General features: G+C 40.3%; 1 protein-coding gene across 4 annotated transcripts in view; it reads left to right on the top strand.

The window, feature by feature from the left end:
• kcnab1a (potassium voltage-gated channel subfamily A regulatory beta subunit 1a) overlaps positions 1–26,123 on the top strand; it is a 132,928-nt gene that overhangs the window by 49,437 nt on the left and 57,368 nt on the right. The window contains exon 1 of one of the 4 annotated variants that reach the window (XM_030394779.1): positions 1–666. This exon is cut by the window's left edge and continues 647 nt beyond it. The exons of the other annotated variants lie outside the window; for them this stretch is intronic. Within the exon in view, the coding sequence (XP_030250639.1) occupies positions 458–666 (209 nt within the window). The 5' untranslated portion in view covers positions 1–457. The remainder of the gene's footprint in view (positions 667–26,123) is intronic. 4 annotated transcript variants of the gene reach the window in all.

Raw genomic sequence — 26,123 nt, 5'->3', positions numbered from 1 at the left:
GGGATTCCTCAAAGAACTGTGGAGTCTTTTGTTCTTTTCAGGCTTTTTGATGATTGACCTGTTCCGCTGCCTCTCTTCCACAAGAAAAGACTTGAAATGGGAGGCTTGATGAGAGAATAAAAAAGGAAACGGAGGAGAAGCTTTTGCAGCATTAGTTTTGCATCATAGAACAAAGTGATGCAAATGGAGACACATTGTTTGGAAGTGAGCGAATGAAGACTTACTCCATTTCCAAGGAAAGAGAACAGAACCGCAAAAGGAAACGGGAACTTGAACACTTTGAGACAGACTTTGAAAAGAAGAGGACGAGAGGCTAAGTCAGTAGATTTGGAAAAAAAACAGTCTTTTTGAGACTCAGGCTTCCCCCCTGCCAGTGTCAGCTTCCGCTCCTTCTATCCCATCTGCACTTCTTTCCTCTTTCGTCTTGGGCTCTGCTCCCCTAACTTAAAGCACAGCCATGCAGGTGTCCATTGCCTGCACGGACCACAACCTCAAGAGGGGGAATGGGGACCACAGCAAGCAAAGCGCCACCAGCCCCAACGTGGTGAACCAAGCCCGGGCCAAGTTTCGCACCGTGGCCATCATCGCTCGCAGCTTCGGCTCCTTCACTCCACGCCACATTTCACTGAAGGAGTCAACAGGGAAACACACTGGCATGAAGTACAGGTGTGTGTGTGTGTGTGTGTGTGTGTGTGTGTGTGTATAATGAATGGGGCATAGTGACTGAAGGGTATGTTTCTTGAAAAACAGCTGTTCGTTTGTTTGACGTATGTTGTACTGTGCTGTTCATGTTCCTGTCTGTATTTCTTTTCTCCTCTTCAGCTTCATTCTTTTTTAGTCATGCTGCTCAAATTCTTGTTAGATTTGCCCACATATTTGTGATTTCAGATGAATCCCTTTTGTTGTACAAGGTCAAAAAATTTTAAAGATGGCAAGAACAATTTGTATGAGAAAGTCATCCAAGCAAGAAAACACTTCCTAGACAGACTGTTATTTGTTAGTGTTAATCGACGTTTAGTGGAATTGTATTCTAATTATATGAAAATATCTCTTTTGTCTAATGTATTAATTGGTATGTTTATCTGATCATTCTAAATCCAATTTTGAGCACATTTCACATTTGATGACGGTGCGATAAAGAGTATTTTTGTGTAAATAAGAGTTCAATCTTGTTGATAACCTGCTGCCACAAGACTCCCCCTCTCTGCCTTAAAATCCCCTCTCACACGCCTTTTGTTGCCATCATATTGTTCCATTTCATGAAGCGATTCTTGCCAGCACCATCTGAAGCACCTTCTGCCAAGCCTGCAGTATGTTTTCAGTGAGCTTGCGCTACACATTTCAGATCCCTATCCTCGGTCTCCAGACTAGTCGTACAAAAGCTGCTCATTCAGGCGGGATGTCACAAGTAAACCAGACAGCAATGACGAATAGATGGTTAGTTTACTGACAGTTCCTACAGGAGGTTCTTTTTTCTGTCAATGTGTCTCCTCTCTCCTTTCTTCTTTCTCCCCACACTTCATTTACACTTTGTTTCTCACATAAACTGCCTCACACAAATCTCAAAGCTGTCTCCCTCATTTTCCGCTCAGAAATACTCAAATGCTCAAAACCTAATGGTCTCAGATGCCATGAATGGAAAAGACTCTTATTCTGCTTCTCTCCCACACACCTCAACACTTGTTTTTCTAACTCTCTCTCCTCTCTCTCTCTCCTCTGTGGTTTGGTGAGACAGCTCTGCAGTGTGGGCAGAGTGTCTGAGTCGGATTTGACCTCAGCAGTGCTGCTCCTCAGCTGACTTGTGTGTTTGACTCTCATAGCCTCGGGCTGCGAATCTTACGTAAAATATGGTGCCATTACTTTCTTTCCAAGCTCTGCGGATCACTGTGAAATCAGACGGGTGTGCGTGTGTGTGTCAGAGTGTGTATGAAGACATGTTTTGCGTGTGCGCAGAGAAGAGATGGAGACAGATTACATACACATCGCACATTGAACTATTTAATGCTCCTTTATTCGAGATTGTTCATGTTTTGCTGAATCAAGTCACTCTGTAAAACTTGTCAGTGTCAAGGCAGGGAAATAGGAGACATCAGCTAGTTTTTCTGATTTATGTAGATTTTGGGGTGATTTTAAGACTGATGTGTAGTAGCTGTTCTCAGATGAAAGTTCTACAGACCGCCCTGCATGTCACAAAATAGGTTAATTATGGAAAATTGCTTTGCCTGTCTCGCAGGGAAATTAATTTTTCATCCGCAGTAAAAAGTGAAAACTGCCACAGTTTCCCCTCTTTTGAAGGAATGCTGTTCACCTACTTTTGATTTTTGAACTGGATCAAAGGCCTGCGCCTGAAATAATACAGATATAATGCTTATTGTCAGTAAGTCTATCCTTAACAGTACTGACAGGAGGTATCAGTTTAGATCTCAGAAACAACTTTTTGTTAATATGCTAGTGCTGAAGAGGGCAACAAGGGACACAGTGAAAGAACTGAACTGAATCAACACTGCAGCTTGTAACATGTTTTATACAGGGATTCAGTGCCTGAGTTGTAATTGTAGGATTTTTACAACACTATTCAAGACCAACAGAAAACTGTTGTCTCAGTTTTGAGACATTACATATTGTCCAGACTCTGAAGTCGTCTAGACAATATGTAATATAAGTGCGCTGTGATACGACTTGACCAGTAATGAGAGCTGGCAGACAGGTGAGCAGCGTACAGGCCATGGCTCAGTGCCACAACACATTGTGTTTGAAACAACAGCCAAGAGAGGTGGGGGCAGCCAGTAAACACGCCTGGACTGAAAGTGAAATTTACAGCGCTTCACCTGCCTGGTGACATTGAGCTGAAAGCAAATTGTCCAACGGATTCCATTCTGCAAAGCTAGAGGCATCTGAAAAGGGAGTCTACTGGGATTTGATGGTTCGATTTATTGACTGGTCTGCCTTAAAAAAAACAGACATGCTGTTAGTGGCTCTGACAATATGATAGCAGTGAATAACAGCCACTTTAAACACGTCTCAGTTACATACTATTGTGTCAAAGGTTTTTTTTATTTAATTGCTTGAAACATAAATCCTTGAAAAGCAAGCAATATACAGTGTCTGTGATGAAGAGTAAAATGAGTCCACACCAAGAAAGTTAACTTTGATAATAACTATAAACATATCAGTTTTAAAATTAAACAAAAGTCCACAATACAGCTATAATAACGACAGTGGCGATTGGTTATTGTTGGGATCACTTTCAGAGCTGGAATGATAGAAATGCTGACAGCTAATTAAAATTCATCCCAATTTGCAGGATGATCACATAGCTTGATTTTGGAGACAATGTTCATGTTGCAAGTGTCTTCTATTGGTTTCTAACTGTAGTTGACCTCTTTTATGTAAGAGAATTGATGGCATTTTGTTAAAAAAATTATTTTTAAATCTCACTTCCAACGCTTTGGGCTACCGAGGGATTCGACACACAATCAGAAATCAACTCTTATAAATTGAACCTATAATAGATGGTCTACTCTAATCACTCAGTCTTGTTTATTTATAAAACCTATAAAACCCGAGGCACACTCGAAAATGGTATTTGGCGCTGAAAGGGTCTCTGAAGTTAATTGCTTCTTTTGTTGCCAGGATACTTGACTCATAAAAAAGTATGAATAAGATGAGTCTTCAAAAGATGACAACTCTCATAAGTGTTTTCTTTCCTCCTCTTTGAAGAATTCCCATATCCTTTTGCCTTTGTTTGCTTTCTCTGTGCAATGTACAGCAGTAACAGGTCAGCGTATGCAGCTGGACCTCACAGCGTGTTCATTGAGGCACATTTTACAGAACTTAAGCAATCATCAGTTCGGATGCTTACATGGTTTTCATCATATTAACGGTTTAGTGATTGCTCTTGGTGTAGACGGACCTTAACATTTTGAGTACTTATACCACAAAGGTTTCCTATTATCTCGAATCTGCCAAATTGTGTTTATATTAGGGGAAGCTTAAGATGTCATGGCAAAGATTTGTCTCATGTCAGGTCACAGCTGGAACTAATGATGTTTCTGAAATGTACATTTGGGATCTTTGACCTGCAGGAATGTTTAATACTGTGAACTGCATCAGGCCAAAGACTCCTCAGCGACACAGCAACACAAAATCTGTTTCTCAGTTCAGAGATGCTAAAGGGGAAAGACGATTTGAGATATATATTGACAACCATTTTACATTGTTATATGTACATCACATGTGTTTAATGGATGTGAGGGTCTTAATGTTCATAGTTTACTGTACTTTACCATAAATGCCAGTGCATATTGATCTACTGTATCGTGTAGGAATAAATAGAGCAGACACATATGAGGATGCTACGAGAGTGCTGTTATGTGTGCCAGGATTTTGTAATGTTAGTCATATGACAGCACAAATGTACCCGCGTCAGGCAGCAATGAGAAGCATTTATTCAGGATGTACGTACAGTAAATATATAAGAACATTTAATGTATGAGTCAATCCGACCACAAGCTGCATACACTTTTGAGAATGGGGGATTCACAGTGATGTTGTGTTGTGAATTGCATGCCATATACTGTAGGTTATGACTTCTGACAATAGATGAGGACGGGGCTAGAGTTTCTACACACAGCTCTATACAGCTGGAACAATGGGAGAAAAGATGGAGTGTGTAGAAGAGGAGGTTGGAAACCAAAGCAGACAAGAGAGATACCTTTGTGTATGCTTGTGTGTGTTCTAATCACTCAGTGCTGCATTGTCTTGCGCTGACAGTATAGGATGAGATGGACAGTCGCTACCCCCTCCTCCATCTCTCTCTCTCTCTCTCTCTCTCTCTCTCTCTGTTTCTTTTTGTTTCAGGAAGTGAACTCAGGGTTGTACACACCATCTGCTCTGGCATTGCAGTGTAGGTGAAAGCGTGACAAGTGAGGAGGATGTGTTTGCCTCTCAGTGTGTACCTGTTTGTGCTCCTAGAGCGGTTTACGATCTCATAACACACACAGACGGGTCATCTGTGGGGTCACCCTGTTTAACAGTTGATTCCTATAAACACCAATGTGTGTTTCTTATGTTAGAGAACAGATGTGTCAAACCTGGCTGTCACAAATATAAGTGAATGAATTTAAAGATTATGCATGGTTAAATGAAAGAATATGAAGCACCTCTCTAACAGCTTTTATGTGTGTGCAATGATGGGAACCGCCTTGAGGCAGAGAGTCTGTGATGATGGTCCTTTAGGTGCTCTCAACTTCAACTCTGACATCCTGCAGCAGCATCAACAGATTTTTATTACACTTCTTACCAAGTTATAGGCTGATAAGACATGTTTTTACACTGCCCTATGTGAGCTCGACTGAGATGAGATCATTTAAATTTTAATAAGTTGCGACCACAGCAGAGCTGTAGGGTACAGTGGGAGCAGGCTTGGTTAGTGCATGCGTGTGGAGGGGTGGGGGTGGTGGATGCATCTCTGTACATCTCAATACAGTGATAAGATTAAGGATTATGGTGGATTTACAGTATGTGCCCACACTTTGATTCTGACAGTACAGCAAAAACAGAAAACGTTCGCTGAGCTATTTTTGAGTCTGTTACTGTCTCCCACCATCACTCTGATGCACTGAGAGCTCATCCAGTTTATAATGATTTCCTTTACTTTGAGACTCCGTAAACAACATTAGCATCAGTCAATCAGTCAGACGGGTGAAAGGAGACATACAGGAGAGAGAGAGGTGGTATATGGCTCTCATGAAAGGATTCAAATCCCATGCTGCGGTCTGTTTACTGTATACAGGATGCAGTTGTATAGATTGAGCCACAAGGGTGCAACTCGCTCCCTGTGTCGCCTTCGCTGCGTCACTGTGTGTCGTGATAACGAGTCCTGGATCAGTCAGAGTTCCGAGCTTGGCAGCATTTGAGATTAGCGAGAGCAGTGGTGATGTTTGTGTCGTCCCCTTGTTGGGTTTATATTTCCATGCATGTTTCCCCTTTTACAAAGGTGGGGGGGGGGGGGGGGAGAGAGTTAGAGAAGGGCAGACAAAAATGAAGCAGGAGGGAAACATAATTTAGAGAGGGAAGCATTCTGAGGCAGGAGATTGTGCTTGGCTTAATATCAGATCTATTAATAAATCAGAGGTGTGTGCGTGTGTGTCAGAATAACCCCCCCACTGAAATGTGTGCGGCATTGAAATGCTGTAGTTAGCTGCATACGTGCCCTGGTCTCTAACAGGCTTCACTATCAATTAACCTTACTGAGACTCTGACTTTTTGCTCTGAGACACATCAGGTCCAATCAGTTGGTAACATGCATGTTTTAGCTGCGGTGGCATTCGCTGCTGCATTTACTGTTGCGAAATTAAAGGTGCCCCATCGAGTTTTCTTGTAAACAAACAAAACATAAGTTTACCACCACTTTTAACTCACGGTGTAAGTTGGTGTTTTTCAAAAGCTGCGAGAAAAAAGTTTGCCACCCATATGTAGACATATGGAGTTTATCGCACAAAGTTATCTCACTTCTGCAACTTTTTCTGCCTTAAGGCCTCCCAACAGGTTTTATTTTTCCTGATAACGGATTAATTAATCTTGTTATCTCGGAATAACGCCATCTTATTGAGTGAAAAACGACAAAAACAACTGTTTTTTCGAGGTCTCAAGAATGTTCTCCTAAATATCAGGAACAGGATTTGTTTTTCCATGTTGATGACATGAATAAGTCTGTGTGCATAGACTTTTTAACAGCAGCTGGCCTGTCTGATTGGTTGGTGATAGAAATGTCTGTCTCAGGGTTCATGAATAGCCCTAGTATTTTCCATGCAACCACTGTGTCATCTCTGGTTGAATCTGTGTTCATAGAAGATGCTCTGACAAATATATATGTCTACAAACATGCATCTGAAAACACACAAATGTAAACAGCAGAGTGTCTCCATTTATCCATAACAGCTTTATTTGCACATCATTGGTGCAGACTTCACTCTGCTCATATTTTCCCTTCATCTTAATCTTCGTTCGCAAAATATTTGATTTACTTGCTCATCTGAGTGAGGTATGGGTTCATTCATCACTCATTCCGTTTTACCTTCAATGGCAGCCAACCCTGCTTTTTCAGTTGAGATAATAGAGAAAAGAGAGGCGGCAGATGTGGGAGTTGGGAGGTGTTTAATGGGTCACAGGAGTCAAGGCCAGTGGTTAGCGACTGAAACGCAACAACCAGTGAAAAGACAGCAAAGGCCAAACACACATTGATCGCAGGATAATAACATACTCACAAAGAGCTTCTTATTTTTCTTATTTTGTATTGTATGTATTTTTATACCGCATCTGTTTTAAAAAAAGAGATTAAAGTTTTATATTCATCAGTGAAAGCTGGCAGTAAGAAAACAGAGCTGAACATTCTTTAAGGAAGGTTTGGCCACTGAAAAAAGGGCAAGAAAATGAGCCAACTCTTGATGACATTTTAACATGTGTTGCAATAAAAAAAACATGAAGGCTTTGTGAGTACTGGGCAAGCTTTTGCAGGAGCCGACTCATAAACTGTTAATTTGGCAGAGGAGGGTTGGTGTCAGCTCAGCTACTGTACGCAGCCTGCTGAGAGCTTGCACAGTATAGCAGTGTGAAAGGGCAGATAAGCAGCCACTGTAAAGGTGTTTCATGGAGGTGCGCTGCGTGTGAAAGACCTCAGTGTTTTGGTTATAATTAAGACATTTATTATCGTGCACTTTGCAGCAATGTGTGAAGAACAGTGACACTGTAAGTTCCTGTGTGCATGTGAGTTGGTGTTATAGAAAGATGGCAGCTGTTCCATTTCACGTAGCTTTTTTTTGCAACACGACAACAGTTATGTACAAGAAAAAAATAGAATGAGACAGATGATAATGAATAAACGAAGGAATTCTTTGTGCCTGCTGGTCGAGCTCCAAACCGCCACACAACAAATACTCAACGGCCCTAACCAACGCATTATCTCTGCTTGTTGCTATGGTAATCGTGTCCTTGGCTCTGTAGTGCCACCATTCAATTTGGAACGCTTTAGAAGACACACACACACACACACACACACAAAACAAACATACTTAAGAAAGACTTTAAGCCACTGGCAGTATGAACTTAAAAGGCTACTGAACTAAAGAGTGACAGAATAATGGGATTGCAACGGTGAGGTTGATGAAAAGAGACAGATTCGAGCCCCGAGTGGCTGTCTGTGTCATGAATGCAAGAACAGGACCTGCTGATTTTAGATGTAATTTTGAGCAAAGAATAGGCAGTCATTGTTTTCATTTTTTTCACCGAAAACACACTGATGTATTGAGCTCTGCAACTCGATCTGAAGGAAAAACATTAAAAGCGACCTAGTATGCATTTTTCACACACTACATCACCATGTGACACATTTGTATAATTGTGTCCAAGCGTAATATAAGATGTGCTGAAAAATAAGATTTTTTTTAGCACAGCTGTTTTGTTGTTGTTGTTAGCTGTGCTCAGGCGTGTGTGAGCTGACCAATCAGAGCAGACTGGGTATTTGGGAGAGGGGGCCATAATGAGACAGGAGCTAAAACAGAGCAGACAGAAGGGGAATACAGCGCTGTAGCACTGGACAATATGAGGAAACAAATGTGTTTTTTGAGCATTTAAGCATGGACAATCCAAGTTCTGTGATGGGTTTAAAACTCTGTTCAGTGCTGTTGGAGAAACATGAGCAGGTATTTAGCTTACTCAGAGTGATGCAGGGAAGATAAAAAGGAACAAGAGGAAGGACAGGAAAGAGAAATACAGCAAAGAGCGAGTGTGTCGCTGTATAAATGATTACAGTGGTGAATCCCTGCAGGGGCCTATTATATTGAACTGTGGGCAGAATAACAAACAGTGACTGTGACTGGTTGTCTGTCAGTGTGTCTGTGAACTGTTGCCGTGCCCTTGGGCGTCCTGAAAGACACTGATAGTATTATTAATTCTTGTGACAGGTCTGCAGCCGAAACTCGCTCTGAATTCAAGCCTTTTATCTCTTCTGTGACAGCAGTTGATAAGACTAATACCTCCCTGTGCATGGCTGAATAAAATATGTCACTTGGTCTGCTGACTCTGAAGTTACAGACTGCTTGTTCTCGAGTTATGAATGCAAGAATGAAGTTAAAGTAATATCACTCGTCATTTTACAGTTACTGCTCCTCTGATCTGATCCTAATGGTACTGATGTTAGAGTTAAGGATAATGGCGTTCACAAGCTTCAAGTGCTGTCTTCGCTCTTTTACTTTGGCTTTTTAATTAATAGAAGTGCTGGGAAGGCTTGTCAGGTTTGTTCCATAGTGTGGCAGGAGAGTGATTTAAATGGGACTCAGAGCCAAAAAACAAAAAGCAAGCATCATTGTCAGTGTCAGATAAAGAGGGCTTAAGCTGCTCAACAGGAGAGACGACAGACAACAAAAGAAAGAGAAACAGATGGGAATAAAGAAAGTTAATCAGTGAGTTAACTTTTTTACTCACCCTAACCATGTTATTAGATGCTTAGCACCATGTTGATCAGTTGAAAGTGCACACTGTTCTCCAAAAAATCTGTCCTCCCAATGAACGTTAGTTCCTCCCAGAAGCCTTTTTAAGTTGGTAATTAATCCTTCATCCCAGAAACAGTGTCACTGTAAACACACAGGCTTCCCAGCAGTTAGCACAAACAAGTTCATTGTTAAAAGAATCCATTTTGGGTGTCTACTGTTCCTTGTTGTTAAAGTACAAAGCAACTTTTTTTTAGTGGTTTTGCTTTGTTGGAGCTCAACGGTTGCATGATGTTCCCTTAAATAGGAATTTTGCTGATTTTCAACCAGCCTCATATCACCACATTGTTCGTAGTTTGTGCAAATGAACAATAGTAAACTTGTGTCATCTGGCAGATTCGAGAGCTAAAGATCCGGTCTGTGGATTTAAAACTGAAAACACTCAGCCTCAGGAACAAAAAAACGACCAAACCATAAAACTGGGACGTGCTGATGTATAATCCTGTTAATTGTCTGTTTCTCGCAGGGAAGTCTGAGTAAAAAGTGCAAAATTACATAATGTAAACATTAACAGTACAAACATCTACCTTGTAACTTTACTAATTTAAAAAAAAAACTGTAATCTGTGAATACCATCACATTAACCTTTGGCAGGGCAGCAAACATCTCAAATGTTTATATAAAAAAGTTGGATGAAAATGAATTATATGTTAAAGCACAGAACATATCTTAAGATGAAATATAATATATGTTTCCCTCTTGTATGGTTAATCAGTAGCCAGTAATGTGTCATGATCTCCATGCTGGATCTGCCTCGCTCTTGACTGGATGCCAGCAGACAATGATGGGAGTGCATTATCCCCATGTAAGTGCCAAGGCATAATTTCGTGACTCTCAGAGCAGATACTTTTTATGCAAACTTGAGCTGGAGTGCCATCATCTGTTTCATCACTCCCATGCCTGCAACGGAATCTAAAAAGTAAATTTTGCTCCCCGTCCCCTCTCATTGTTGTCCAGAATGCGGGACAACCGCTGAATAAACGGCCCATCACCCTCCCTGTTTCCAGCTAAAAATCATCCTAACAGCCATGCCTGTGTTGACACTTCAGGCCAATCAGACAGACTGCCGCTGTCTGTATGACAACTGATATCTGCAGGGCCCAGCTTGTCTCTTTCACACAAGGTCTCCTGACAGCTCTTTTACCGGATTTACAAGGATCCACAGTGAATCTTCCTGCAAGCCTGAGGGCAGCGGGTTGTACATTAGACGTATCCTGCAAATCCTGGCAACTTCTCGCTTCCTTAATTCCTGTTTCGAGCAGTGTTTAACAAGATAACGGATACTCAACCTGCACGTGGATCAAATGTATTTTATTATACATCCATGCAGCGGTATAAGTTGTAACTTGAAATCACTAGTTAATTTAAACTGCACCAAACTGTTTGTTCTCACCGCCTCCACTAACATCTTCTCTCACCTAGGAGACAGACTCATTTGATTCATTTTTACAATTTAAAAATGCTGTTGTATTCAGTTTCAAACCACGGTTAACTTACAGTGTACAATGACGTCGGGTGAGACGGATGTTTTGAAATGAGGTCTCATCACTGTTGTCTCTCATTCATACTATTAGAGGAGACTTTAACCTCCAAGTTCACTGTATTTGTGCCTCAAGTATATATGAGTACTTTTCATTATCTATATTGAACATTGTTAGTACCAACCATGACATATATTACTACTGGATATTTTTACTAACCACTGATAGAACAATCACAACATAGGTGAACCTGAACTGCTGTCTGCTGAGAAATGTTACTAAGAAGCAATTTCACAGATGACATCAGCAGCAACAGCCTTTCAGTCATCTTGAACGTGTCTTGTCATACAAGAAGTATTAAGAGGGTTATTTTTAGAGTTTTATTTATTATTCATGATTATTTACTTTGAAAATGAGTGTGTTGCAATTACACAGACCCACAGGACACACAGGCAGGCAGGTCGCAAAACAAAACATGAGCTTTAAAAACTGGCAAAGGAAAATATAAAAGTAGTACAAAAACTAAGGGCAAATCAGAATACCATGAGGAAGAAATCAGACCGGGAACACAGGGGGGAATGATTTAACTTGGAACACTGGGACACGAGAGGATAGAGGATGAAGAGGAACTACAAAATAGAATATAGCTACCCAAAAACCAAAACCATGACACTGTGCAAGTTGGAATATTCACATGCAGAATAGAAGGTTGAAGTATCAAGCATTGCTGATGTAAACAGTTTGCATTTGGATCACAGATAGTTAAATAAGTGTTACTTTTACCTGGTATGCTATTTGCTATTTAATGACATGTATTTATTTCAGTTTGATAAAATAAACCACAGTTAATACACATTGTGCCCTTTCTACTAAACAAAAATAATGAGTGTGAATGTCTCTGCAGCTGACTAACACAGGATATTTGTACAAGCTTCTGCTTCATTAATTAGTTTTCTCTTGTTTTATGTGAGTTAATGGAAGTTAATTACACCTTTTGTTTCTCATTAAAAACCACAGTGAGAGGCAGTTTGTTGTGGGCCTGTGTATATGCGGTTTGCTATTCTCTCCTCAAACTCAAAGTCACATATCCTTGGAAAACATTACTGAAAACTCTTTGTTCTGATCCTCTTGTTGAAATACTGGAGGTGTGGACTGAGAGAAATTGAAGATCATAACAACCTCCGACGACTTCACTTCGTTGTAACACGAAATGACTGCGCTTTGCTCTCTGGCATGCTGCAGCAACCAAAATATTCACTCTGAGCTTGATGAAGACAATGTTTCTGCTAAGTACTGATCTGTCTCCCCTCCACTTCGTTATTTAGCTGAGTGGACATTTTGCTGACGAGCTTGAGGTGGAATTATGAAATCCTGTCTCTACACTGAATTAGTAGAGACAGGAATGTAGACAGAGGTAGAGCGAGGATAGAGAGAAGTTGTAGGAGGTGTAATTGATTGCTCCTGACTGAGCATGTGTCAGTGCTGCTCATCCCTCACTGTCTGTACGAACTATGACAACAGGAGCACACTTCCTTCTCTTTCTCTGACAGATTTTCAGATTTCAATTTGCGCCTTTTTTCTCCCTTTGCGAGATTTACCCCCTTCAGTCTTTCTTCTTCTTCATCTGTGTCGCTCTTTCGTTCTTTCTCTCAGTTTTTCTTCATCTCTCCTCCCTCCACAGACAGCAGTGGCACCCTAAACGCTGTGAGGAATAGGTGTTACTGTGCAGTGTCGGCTCAGCTCGGTGCCTTTGATCCATGCTGTAATCAAAATCACCTAACTGTGCCCTGAGGCTGATGTCATGGTGGGCTGACTTTTACATACCCATATTGTATGCACACAGACACACACACACACACACACACACACACACACACACACACACACGTTAACACCTAACCATGCCATTTACATGTTAACACATTCAGCTTATGAATTTAATAAGCAGGTAAAGGCTTTTGTATTCAACTCACTGAAACAGGCTGCATATAAACACACCTTTCTATCTATTGTTGTTTAAGTTATTTTTTCAAGCAAAATTCCCAGTGTATATGAATGAATATCAATAGTGTTTGATGTCGTCGCCTTGGGATTTAGAAACTTGGCAAATTCATAGCGCAAATGATGAATTGATTAATGGACGGATGATCTGCAGATTTTTCAAAAATGAAAGTAATTGTTAGTACTAATACTATAATGGTTCCGATAGAGATGTGGACTCAAAGGCGAGATTCTTAGGCTGAGAGGTTGAAAGCAATCATCATCACTTGTTCTGTAAAACATTAGACGTGGAATGCAGCAACAGGTAATCAGCCACAGTGTAAACAACACAGGCAAGGGGCAGGCAGCACCTGGAAAGGATTGTGGTCAGGAGCAGGCAGCCAAGGATCAGGAACAAAGGCTGGAACAGTAAGACTGGGTAGTATGTTATGCCGGGTTCAGACTACATGTTAAAGTAGTGACCGTGTGAGATTAGGTGATTATAGAATCGAATGGGATCAAGTGAAAAACATCAATCCATGTCATAATTTTTAACATGACACACTTTTTTTCTGGCATGTCTGTGTCACCTTGTCCTAAAAATTCAAACTGTGCTAGTCCCAGGCAGGTAATGGCAAGCATGCAAAAACAATACGATGAAAATATTTACTCCCCTGTCTGGAATAAACCATTTAACAGTTTGGAAATATTGTTTTATTTCGGAGAAAAGACGAGTCAACAGACAAACACGTCTGCTAACTTGTTGCTCTCATTTTGCCAATATCAGCTGTTCTTTTTCAACAATGCATGCAGGCTAAATCCCAACCACGATGGCCTGTCAGGAGTCCAAACAATCGATACAATATTGTATCGTGATTAAACGCTGGTGATTTACACCCCTAATGTTTTCTCTGTGTCACAGTCCCCACTCTCAGCACTAATGTCATTCTTCTTTTGCATCACCATTTTTACAGTCGTGCATGAAAGAGCACCTCTTTGCTCATATTGGTCAATGCCACGACAATATCCCAGATGTGGCTGTTGTCCACTTTGATGGGCTACACAGGTTAAAAAGATTAATACTGGTGTCTTACATGTCTATCAGTTCAGGCTAACATCGGGATGATGTCATGGAATCTAAACCTGTCATTACATAAAGTAGCTGAATAAGGAAAGAGGGCTAGTATGTGTACATGGAAGCCAATGAGAGACTGGGGAACAGGTATTCTGGTGTGTGAGGGGATTAGGTGACTGAGAGTGCTGGAAACACACTGAGGGCAACTAGGGCAGGTGAGGAATCAGAGGGGAGTTCATCACTGAAAAAATAGGAAAATGAGCAGAAATGACTAACCAGAGTACTGTAGGCGTTGTGACAAATACCCACAGTGGGTTCCTGTATTAAGCTGTCATAAATGTCCCACACTGAATGAACATCTGAGCTTCAGTTCCCAGCAGTCGTCAGCGTTCGTGAGGGAGGAAGCTGACACAGTTCGTGTGGATTGGTCACTGCATTAGCAGCTCCTACTGCATGGTGGGTTTCTCTACCCAGCAAATATGTTGAGCTTGAACTTGCCATTTGTATTGGAAGAGGAACATGGTCGACAAAACAAATTTGCAAGAGAATGAAAAATAATTTATGCATGCTGATGAGTTCTGTGCAATAAACGTGCAGCAACCACAGTTCTCTCACTCGGTTATATCTGCATGTGTAGTAGTGGTGTGGGGGAAGATGGACTGTGTGTGTGTGTGTGTGTGTGTGTGTCTTTGTCTTTGTATCCATATGAAGGCCATATAATTGACTTCCGTCTCCATGGAAATGTGAATGACTGCAAAAGCGGCAAGTGCAAGGCTCCGTCGTGTGGGTGTCTAATGTGTGTGAGGTGTGCCTGTTGGAGGTTTCACATCTCTGTTTAAATGTGAATTTTTGCTTTGTTTTGTGCAAACTGTGGTATAAAGAATGCAGTGTGTGGAAAGCTGTACACACAGAAAGTTCCGGTGCTGCGCTGCAGAGAATCTCTTTGTCATATGTGATCTTTTTAAAGCGGACATCTGTGGGTTTTTTTTTCAATAGCACTATTTTCTCACTTGGTCAGTCTTTTCTCTTTGATATCTTTATCTCCCTTTCACACACCGAGCCATAAATACACTCATACACACATCAGACATTTTTACAATCACATATCTTTGCAAACACACAGACTATAAATACACACTCTTTCACAGTAAGCAGATCGATGAGAGTGAGTCTTGAGGAGAGCAGAGATGAATTAATGGGAGATTGTGTGTGTGTGTGTGTGTGTGTTTGTGTTGTGTGTGTGTGTGTGTGTGTGTGTGTGTGTGTGTGTGTGTGTGTGTGTGTGTGTGTGTGATGGTGAGACAGGGTGTGATATGAAGTGAGTGAACAATTGAGAGAGCTATATGGACAGACATTCAATCCCACACAGTGAAGAACTCCCTCCCTTCTTTAATATGGCTAAGATGGATTTCGCCTTCTTCTTCTCCTCTTCAACACCTGGTTTTTGATCTGTGTCAACATCAAAGCTGACACAATGAAATGCTCCTGAGGAGAGCCTTGACCTCTGATGCTCGCTGTGCTCCTTCTCATGCAATGCTTAGAAGCAGTTGTAACTCTAAACCTGCTGTAACACAGCTTCATTAGTACCTGTCCATTAAAGGTGGTGGTGCTACTTCAGATGTCCATTATAGATCCTAATCTGAGGAAAGTGGGCAGTCTCATGCAGGAGATCTGTCATGAGAATGAAGACAACTGAACCATGTTGATGTGGAAAGATATATAACCTGCAGACATTTAAAGACAGACTGAGAAGCACACTGACAAGATCGATGTAATAACTCCATCCTCATTACTTTAAGCGAGATGCATCAGCTCATGTTTAACCTTGGCTTCACTTTAGTGGCTGCTTGTTGTTTCTATGGTATTCAGCTTACATGTGCAAACTCTTAGATTTGGCAAGGCAGTCTCCTATCTCCATATATGCGACTATGGTATGGGTATAGCGATTGCGCTGTTCTTTATTAAAGCTCAAATTTACCCAAAAATATTTTGTAATCCACTGAACATTTTTGGAATATAACACAGCAGACCAGTTTTGCAGTATTCTACTGCAAATCTTTTAGTACAAATACAGTTTTGCAGTATTCTACTGCAAAACTGTATTTGTATTAAAAGATTTTCGACAACAAAATGGCTCCATGTTTAGCTTAGCAGGAGCAGTGAAGATTTGGGGTTACAAATGGTGTAAATAGCATCTTTTCAAATCAATTTGGGTAAGGGTTTAAGAGATTGACAAAGATGAAGGGAGCAGTTACATTCTTCAACAAAGAGTAATTGGGAGAAGCACGCCAGCGATGTATGAGCGTGATTTCTAGGTGGCATAGTCAGAACATTACCAGTTGTGTAACTGTATAAACAAGATTACACTTGCATCAAGTGATATATTTTCATTTTACTTTATTGTAATAGAACGATTACAAGCAGGGCAGGAGCATGACAACACACTCTCTCTATCTCATTTCCATTTACTTCTTCTCCTGTTGTTCATATCTATGAGCATGGGTTGAGGTGTTCTATTTAACGTGTGCTGTGTGTTGATTAATATATCTATATATACAGTGAAGAAAATAAGTATTTGAACACCCTGCTATTTTGCAAGTTCTCCCACTTAGAAATCATGGAGGGGTCTGAAATTTTCATGGTAGGTGCATGTCCACTGTGTGAGAGATAATCTAAAAAGAAAAATCCAGAAATCACAATCTATGATTTTCTAACAATTTATTTGTGTGATACAGCTGAAAATAAGTATTTGAACACCAACGTTAATATTTGGTGGAGTAGCCTTTGTTTGCAATTACAGAGGTCAAACGTTTCCTGTAGTTCTTCACCAGGTTTGCACAGACTGCAGGAGGGATTTTGGCCCACTCCTCCACACAGATCTTCTCTAGATCAGTCAGGTTTCTGGGCTGTCGCTGAGAAACACGGAGTTTCAGCTCCCTCCAAAGATTTTCAATTGGATTTAGGTCTGGAGACTGGCTAGGCCACTCCAGAACCTTGATATGCTTCTTACGAAGCCACTCCTTGGTTTTCCTGGCTGTGTGCTTTGGGTCATTGTCATGTTGGAAGATCCAGCCACGACTCATCTTCAATGATCTGACTGAGGGAAAGAGGTTGTTCCCCAAAATCTCACAATACATGGCTGCAGTCATCCTCTCCTTAATACAGTACAGTCGTCCTGTCCCATGAGCAGAAAAACACCCCCAAAGCATGATGCTACCACCCCCATGCTTCACAGTAGGGATGGTGTTCTTGGGATGGTACGCATCATTCTTCTTCCTCCAAACACGCTTAGTGGAATTATGACCAAAAAGGTCCATTTTGGTCTCATCTGACCACAAAACTTTCTCCCATGACTCCTCTGGATCATCCAAATGGTCATTGGCAAACTTAAGACGGGCCTTAACATGTGCTGGTTTAAGCAGGGGAACCTTCCGTGCCATGCATGATTTCAAACCATGACGTCTTAGTGTATTACCAACAGTGACCATGGAAACGGTGGTCCCAGCTCTTTTCAGGTCATTGACCAAGTCCTGCCGTGTAGTTCTGGGCTGATTCCTCACCTTTCTTAGCATCATTGAGACCCCACGAGGTGATATCTTGCATGGGGCTCCACTCCGATTGAGATTGACCGTCATGTTTAGCTTCTTCCATTTTCTAATGATTGCTCCAACAGTGGACCTTTTTTCACCAAGCTGCTTGGCAATTTCTCCGTAGCCCTTTCCAGCCTTGTGGAGTTGTACAATTTTGTCTCTGGTGTCTTTGGACAGCTCTTTGCTCTTAGCCATGCTGAATGTTTGGGTCTTACTGATTGTATGGGGTGGACAGGTGTCTTTATGCAGCTAACGACCTCACACAGGTGCATCTGATTCAGGATAATACAGTGGAGTGGAGGAGGACTTTTAAAGGCGGACTAACAGGTCTTTGAGGGTCAAAATTCTAGCTGATAGACAGGTGTTCAAATACTTATTTTCAGCTGTATCACACAAATAAATTGTTAGAAAATCATAGATTGTGATTTCTGGATTTTTCTTTTTAGATTATCTCTCACACAGTGGACATGCACCTACCATGAAAATTTCAGACCCCTCCATGATTTCTAAGTGGGAGAACTTGCAAAAGAGCAGGGTGTTCAAATACTTATTTTCTTCACTGTATATATATATATATATATATATATATATATATATATATATATAAATGTATATGCTGTTGCTGTTGTTATAGCACAATAAGCCACCAGCAAAGAGGTCAACAGAGGCCCAATAGAGGTTACATTTTTAATGATGCAATATTGCTTATGGGAAAAAAAATTGATTTTGGGTTCATTAGTGTTTAGCCAGCCAGTGCAGTATTAATTATTTAACTACTAAACTACTAAACAAGCACTTTTGAACTAAAGCCTAATTTATCACACTTACTCCTGAGAATCTGGTAAACACATTACATAAACACCTGCAAAACACAAACACAGCAAGAAACTTGTGTCCACATTAACTTCACACTGAGTACATATTACAGTTGTTAACCATTACACTGCCTCTGGGAAGCAGCAGGTGTAGTGTGGTGAAATGGGAAAAGTTAAAATAATGAACTTCCGCCATGAGGTGAGAAAAATTGTGCGGCGGGAAGCATTACGAATTAGATCTACTGTGATGACACAAAGACGATGCACTTTGACTCCACAGCATGATGATAATGTGGAACATTATTACTCAGTTTCATAGACAGTTAAATTGATGACAGCAGCCTATTATAGAAAATGAATCTAGGACAATCCCATTTTAACAAGGTCAGTGTGCATGTGCAAGGGTGAAAATAGGGAGTTCTTTAAAAACTCAAAGATTTAGGCCTTCTGCTCTTTTAAGACTGTTTCAGCATGAACAGGCGTTTTATACCGGCTGTAGCAGCAGTCAGGCAGAAACACAAACCTGCATTCAGTTTGATGAGATAATGGATGAGAGTGTGAGTGGGCAAGTCTAGGTGGCTGACTGCTGACACGTTCTTACTTTGCAAAAAGGTTCTCATGTCCAAGGTGCAAAACTCAAATTTCATCAACTAGAAGCACCTCACACCCCTTCCCAGGGATCATGAGTTGCTGTGATGATGAAACCTGAGCGAGGCTCTCCAGATCAGGTTCTGTGGTGGTGATGATGAAGCTGAACTTCTGTCCTCTCTCCACATTTTTTTGTGGAAAAAAAAAGACTTAAAAGAGCGAAGAAGAAATATTTTTTTCTGTGATGAGCAAAACCTGAAACTGACGGTGAAGGTGTGAGTGAAAGAGAGGTTCTTCTACTGTAGGGTGACATCTGCAGCACACTATACTGTATACTGTAAGTGGACGGAGCCAGGGCTGCTGCAGTGTGGTGCAAGGCAGAGTGAGTGGAGATGTTGTGAATAATGCAGGATGGAGTGGTCAAGCTGGGATGACTGAGTGTGGTTATAGTGTGCATGAACTAATTCACGGCTCACATGCTGGACTGATGGAACCGTGCATGAGGCGCTGCATTTGTTCCTCTAAGTGATGTTCACTGCAGATTAAGGAGAATTTTATAATAGTGGTCCAGAAAGGTGAAAGTGTTTTTTTTTCTTGCTACTGTATTTTGTCATTAACGGAAAATTACACTTGTAGTTTATCATGTAAATATATGATGTCAGGGTTGCATGAGATTAGGGCAGCTAAATAATCATTTTAATATATTTTTGTACTGAAAATTACATGCAGAAATTACCAGAGGTGAATTACACATTGTGTACTCAAGTAGAAGTATAGTTACTTGTGTAAAGTAAAAAGTATCCCTCTGAAGGACATTTCTACCAGCCATTGTTTTGCAAAGCAAACTGAACCTCCCATTATACTGATATGATTTAAAGAATTTAAAAGTTAAAGGTAGAATCAGTAGAATTTGTCAGAGCGGTTTGCAAATGCACCAGAAACATAGTTGACGGCTGAGTCTTATTCCCAGGACGTCAAAAAAACGACATTTTGGGTTGGTAAAGCATCCCGAGCACACCAACAAAGTGAAAAAAAATAAAATCCACAGGCTGTTTGCACACATGAGACACGCACAAACCTTTCCTCCCCTTTCAAGCCTCTCTCTTGTCTGTTTTCATCTTGTTACGTCTTTTATGTTGTTTCGTCTTGCTATGTCTGCTGTGCGGGATATGCACTGATAGGTTACTGATAGGTGCGAATGCACTGCACAGGTTAAGTCAATCTTGCGATGTTGGAGAGGCAGCGTGCAATGACGCAAAATAAAAAGTATTGATAATTCCCCTAAAATACATTAAAAATAATGTAGTGAGCCTTTTTTCAAAACGTAAGAAAGTACAGATATTTGTGTTAAAATGTAGGGAAGGAAAAATAAATGTCAGAAAAAGTAAAGTACAGATACCTGAAAAATCCACTTAAGCACAATAACAAAGTATTAGTAATCCATTACCTCCCACCTCTAGAAATTTCCATTCCCACGAAAATTACTCATATCACAATTGCATTATCTGTTAAAATAATTGTTTTCATATCATTCAGCCCTACATCAGATTTTCCACTGAATCCATGGCTGGAGGGCTGGTTGTCCCACATGCTTGCATTGGAAAGTGTCTTGTTTGGATTGCTTATCCTGCAAATGTATTCCAAATCCCATTGTAGTTGATCAAAGGTCATCTTGTTACAATTAATTTTAAGATTTGCTTTGCTTCATTAACCTTTATTTATCTTACAGTTGAATCAGAGGGCTGAAAACATGTGTTGATCCCCGAAGGCATTTGGTTGTCACACGGCAGAGGCAGATTTAGCCGCTGTGATCGGTGGTGCAGTCTAAATGTCAGACAGTGACCTTGTTCTTTGTAATGTACAGTCGTGTTAATTAATAATAGAACATACCAACATGCATAAAATGTTCAAAACACGGCAAATCTTGTCCCATGATGGTTGAGTTCTTTAAAGTTTTTCATTTGATAAACACAACAAACAAACAAAGAATGCATTGTGCTGCTTTCTGTGTGTTCAATATGTCAGGAAAATACTATCAGTGGTGTCAGCAGAAAAACCTTGTTCTTTTATTCCTACGAGAGTCTCTCTGACACTCTCTCACCTTCTGCTCTTTGAAAGGCTGCAGCTGCGTTTTCCTTCATGAGAACGCAAACGCTCTCTTCTCTCTGTGTTTCTTAGTCAACACTGATTTGCGGAGCTTTAATTTGTCCCTGGACGACCATTTCCAACAATCAGTTTTATATGATTATTGCAAAACTATACTAAATGAGAAAGGTGGCTTATTGTATTTTTGTTGTTTATTGCCGCAATAAAACAACATAGTAATAACATCCATAAAATGGCCATAAGTAATATTAATGTGCTAGAGACTCAGCAGGGCTGATCTCTCCTCTGAGGGAGCTGTGCTTTTATATTATACATTTTATGGCCCACAGCAGTTTTATGACATTTATTAAACTGGTCATTTTAACTGCCTGTGTACTTGTATGGTACAGTATGTGTATGCGTGTCGGTTCCCTTATCTATGTTGGTGGTGTGCATGTGCGTGTGCAGTCAAGTCTATAAAGCAGTAACTTACTGAAAATCCATCACAGTGTTTCTGATCTGCTGTTCTGAGGGATTGTATTGATCGCGCCCCACACACTGCAGCTCCCCAACATGGCTACAAAATCTGCTGGCGCTGTCTTTTCTCCACCTCCCGTGTAAATTAAATACAATCTATACACTTTGGTGTGTGACTGTGCGTGTCAGTGCTGCGTTGTGTGTCGAGGTGAGCGTATGCTTAATTATGTCTGCTGATGTGCATGCATCTGGAAATACAGGTGTTGGTATGGCTACGTTTGCACTTTGTGTGTGAGTGTTTGCCTGTATGTGTGTCAGAATTGTTCTAGTTGCATGATGAAAGGCCCTTAAATGGTATTACAGACTATCAGACTGAATACACTCCCCTTTAATGTAAGTGACACCTTGTAAACTGCTTGTGTGTGCAAGCCTCAGCAGCATCCGTTTCGGTGCGCCTTTGGGGATGGAGAAGACTTAAATGAGGTTATTATTTATTGAAAAAGGAAAACATCACTATTTATATTGTTTTTCCCAGGGAAAGTATTGAGGAGATGTAGTTCAAATTGCCTGCTAATCCCAAGATGCAACAATTATGTTTCTTTCCCACAGTAAAGAAGTTATTTCTGTCTGTAAGGGCATGCTCACATCAGACATTTGCAGCTTTTCCCGCTGAATTCTTCCGTCTTTCGGTTTGTGTTTGCAGGTCAAAGTATTAATAAACTCACGTGATAAACTGCACCTGCTTCAAAGTGCGAGCTCCATTCCTCGTACGTGCAACCAACTGTGGTTTGCTTTATAGAGTGAGTAAGAATGAGATTATACGAACAAGAACACAGGACCATACAGCAAAGCAAATGTTCTTTATGAGCCTGATGTCCATCGCCATATGTTTGCACAGCCAGAAGGAGATGGATGTTGACATTTATATCTAGCAGAACATTAATAGATGAGCTGCTGCCTGCTCTGTTCTTTACCAAGCAGAGTAAAAGGCTGAAACTCAAAGTGGATCTCTGTGTATCTTCCAGGAGTGTGCAGCTGAACCAACTGCTTCGAAGGAAAGAAAATCTTATCGGGCAGAAAAAAGTGATTGGAGCACATGGACTGATTGAACAAAACTGTGTCATAGAGAAAGTTGGACAAATACATTTTGAGTCAACACAACTTAGGTCTGCAAAGTATCAGTCAAAGACAACACAGTTTCAAGGCTACAGTATATCTAGTGGATATGTTGTCTGGAGTTAAGCTCCCAGTATCCTCCATCAGAAGTGTGTCTGACCATTTCTTTAGCTTTTCTGAATCTATCACACCCACTTTGTATTGGTAGATTGGTATGGTTGGTTGGTCAGCCGCGCAAAGATGAGAAGGAGTCACGGTTTGATGTTGTCACTTTAATTCTTCATCTGTTGTGCACTTTTTACACTAAAAATGACAAAAGTATGTGTTTTATGTGTGTTCTATAGAGCTTAAGAACATCAATAAGCTTCTTTTCCCGTCTCTATTAATTTGTTCTGTAACTATTATTATCATAGCTCAATTCACAGAAAGAAAATGTTGCAAGTACATCAATATCAGTATACTTGAAACAGTGATTCTATGCCAAATGATCCAGGCACAAATGATCTGGCAGCCAGCAGCAGAGTTACAGCACCAGCCAAATTTTGTTTAAAGTGCCTTCATATTGAACGTATGGAGTGAATAGATAATCTCAAGATTTTTCAGTTTGGAAAATTATATTTTTAGCATCTGTGCATAAGTATCCTGTCATGTTCCCCCAATGGTGACATTATTGTGTGTTTTATTTCTCCGTTCCTACAGTGAATTACAATGACTATCTCACTTCATGATAATGATGATAGTATTCATTCTCTGAAGAGAGCTTGACTCTTGACTGGAAGTGGCTGGAAGAAGCTTCTTAACTATCTTATTTTTTAGAGACTGCAGTATCTTTTAGTCCTAGTGAAATGTTCCTAACAGTTCATAAAGGCCCAAGTTTTCTTCTTGGGGAGTTTAAATAGAGCAAACTTTGAAAAAGTGTTAAATTTCAGTTCAGACTAAAAATGAAAAGAAGCATACAGGAGAGTGTTAACAAATTCTTCTACTAATATTGTTTTTGTTCTTTTGGCAATTACTACCCAATCTATTCATTTATTCTTTAAGTAAAACAGTACCATCTGCATACTTTAGTTCTCATTAATATTCTATGCACCGTGGTTCCACCTCACCAATGACATCTTTTCATTTATTGAATGTTAATGACTCAATGCTGCATTATTATATAATCCTTGTGGACTCGCCCATCTATTCATGTAATGGCATGCGAGTTTGAAATCCTGCCTCTCTAATGCAACGGCCATGACCCAGTAGATGAACTAAATGCTTATCTTTGTAAATAATTAATTAGAAGCCCAGTCTCATTGTCATATAGTCATTGGATCAACATTGCTTCCCTGTTATAGGCTGCATGAATGAATGGGAGGCAATGTCAGGTGGTTTGATTCTATCTCTCAATATTACCCTCATACTCGCCGACTATAATGCAAACTAGTCCCCATGAAATGGCACGATAGTCATGTGGCCTGTGTACGAATCACCTCCTAAGAGACTTATGACATTGTAAGTGCTCGTTCTATGTATAGTATGAATTAAAATGTCACCACAGCTCTCAGTCAGTTGTCACTTGTGGATATATTTAGTTTAGTGGTAAGAAACTCGAACAGTTAGATTTTCACTGCCCATTGAGGCTCCAATGGTATTGAAAAATAGTTGGCAAGGTACTTTGGATTATTAAGGGGTGTTAATTATTACAAACCATATTGACGGTAAATTTCATTTCATTTTGTATTTCCTTTTATGTCGATGATTGCAGTGTGTCATTGTCAAAACACAATTTTACAAAACAAATACACCAAACTACACATTTCTTGACTGAATAAGGACCAAGGCTGTGTCTGGATGTAATGTAACATCCTTGATGAAAACTCACCATACTGTAGATTAAGATGGCCATCCCTGTTTTTGACCACCTTTTTTCTTTTCATAGATTTCTTTCTAAATTCTACAGTTTATAGTCAAAATGATATAATGTTTCAGTGTCAGCCATAACAGTCATCTTAACATCTATGTTACACAGTCTGTAATGTATCATAATTTTGTTCTTTATACATTCTCTTGAACTAAATAATATTTGAGCAACATTGTAAGTCACTGTTCAGAGAGTAGGTTATGTTGTCAGATGTGGGTTATATCTTTAGCAATTTACATCTTAATATATGTTTTACCAAAATGCTATTGATTTCACTCAAGCATTTTTACGTGGTTTTCATTTTACTAAAGTGAATGATGCCATTATTATTCTCTCATGTTTCTCAAACATAATTGTTTGTGATCTCAGCTTGATATGATTTCTTGAAACCATGAAAAGTGAGGACAAGAGCAGAAGCTGGAGTGACCAACACAAGTCTTTGTATGAAAGTGGTGTGTGTGTGTGTGTGTGCGTCTGTGCATTCCTCTCATTGTGCCTGTTTGTGTGTGAACTTCCCTCAGATTGCTGTGTGTGAACGTGTCTCACATGTAATCTCCTTTATTGATTGAAGTCTTAATTAGTGTGTTTAATGACCCATCAGGATTAGTTGAACATGCTGCAGATGGACAGAAACATGAGCAGCATCACAACTCTCGTTATTGCCACGTTATTGCTCAAGTATCTGTGCTTGTCTTGTGATTGCTCAATGGAATCCTGTCAGTGGCTGTTGAGGGAGGTAAGATACTCGTTTCAGTTCCTCGCTGCATTTTTCCAGCTGCATTAAGAATTTGAATCTTACACTCTTAGTGTCAAGATCACTTACAATTACAGTATCTCTGAGTTGGCTGCAGTCTCAGTTTGTGCACTTTCTTCTGTCCCTGGCCAGCTCTCTGCAGCACAGTGAGTCCCAACAGAAGGAAACAAATCAACCTTGTGTTCCCATTTTTTAACAACATAGACAATGCTCAGGTGGCAACAGAAAATTCTGCTGAGTTTCCTCTCATGGCCATTGGCCTGGCAAACGTCCCTGTCTCCCCTCCTAATTGTACATTTTAATCACGCACAATGCAAAGTCATCACTGAAAGCAGCAAAAGCTTCAGTCTGTGTTATTGTGATGTCTTTACTCCCTGCCAAGAGTCTAAGCTCATCTAAATCCATGTGTAAAGACATCAGTTTTTATTAAAGTATGTTATTTTGTCCCCAACTTCCTCATTTGGTTGCAGGGAACAGCCGTCAGAAAGACACACTAATCCCTGTTAAAAACTGGATTAGTGTTTTTGTCTGAGTCTGTTAATGGTGGATGTTGCAAGCGGCATCCTTAATTTTAATACACTGTGATTTTGACTTAGCTGTAATTTAAAAAAAAAAAAGTCAGTAAAGTAAAAGAAAAATCTGGAGCAACCGACTCGTGTTCAGCCAACAAATAACAGTTAAACGCAGACTAATTTGGCCTGACATTAT

Source organism: Sparus aurata, chromosome 2, assembly GCF_900880675.1.
Source record: "Sparus aurata chromosome 2, fSpaAur1.1, whole genome shotgun sequence".
In the NCBI taxonomy this organism is placed as follows: Eukaryota; Metazoa; Chordata; class Actinopteri; order Spariformes; family Sparidae; genus Sparus; species Sparus aurata.
This window is presented reverse-complemented; position numbering and strand designations above follow the sequence as displayed.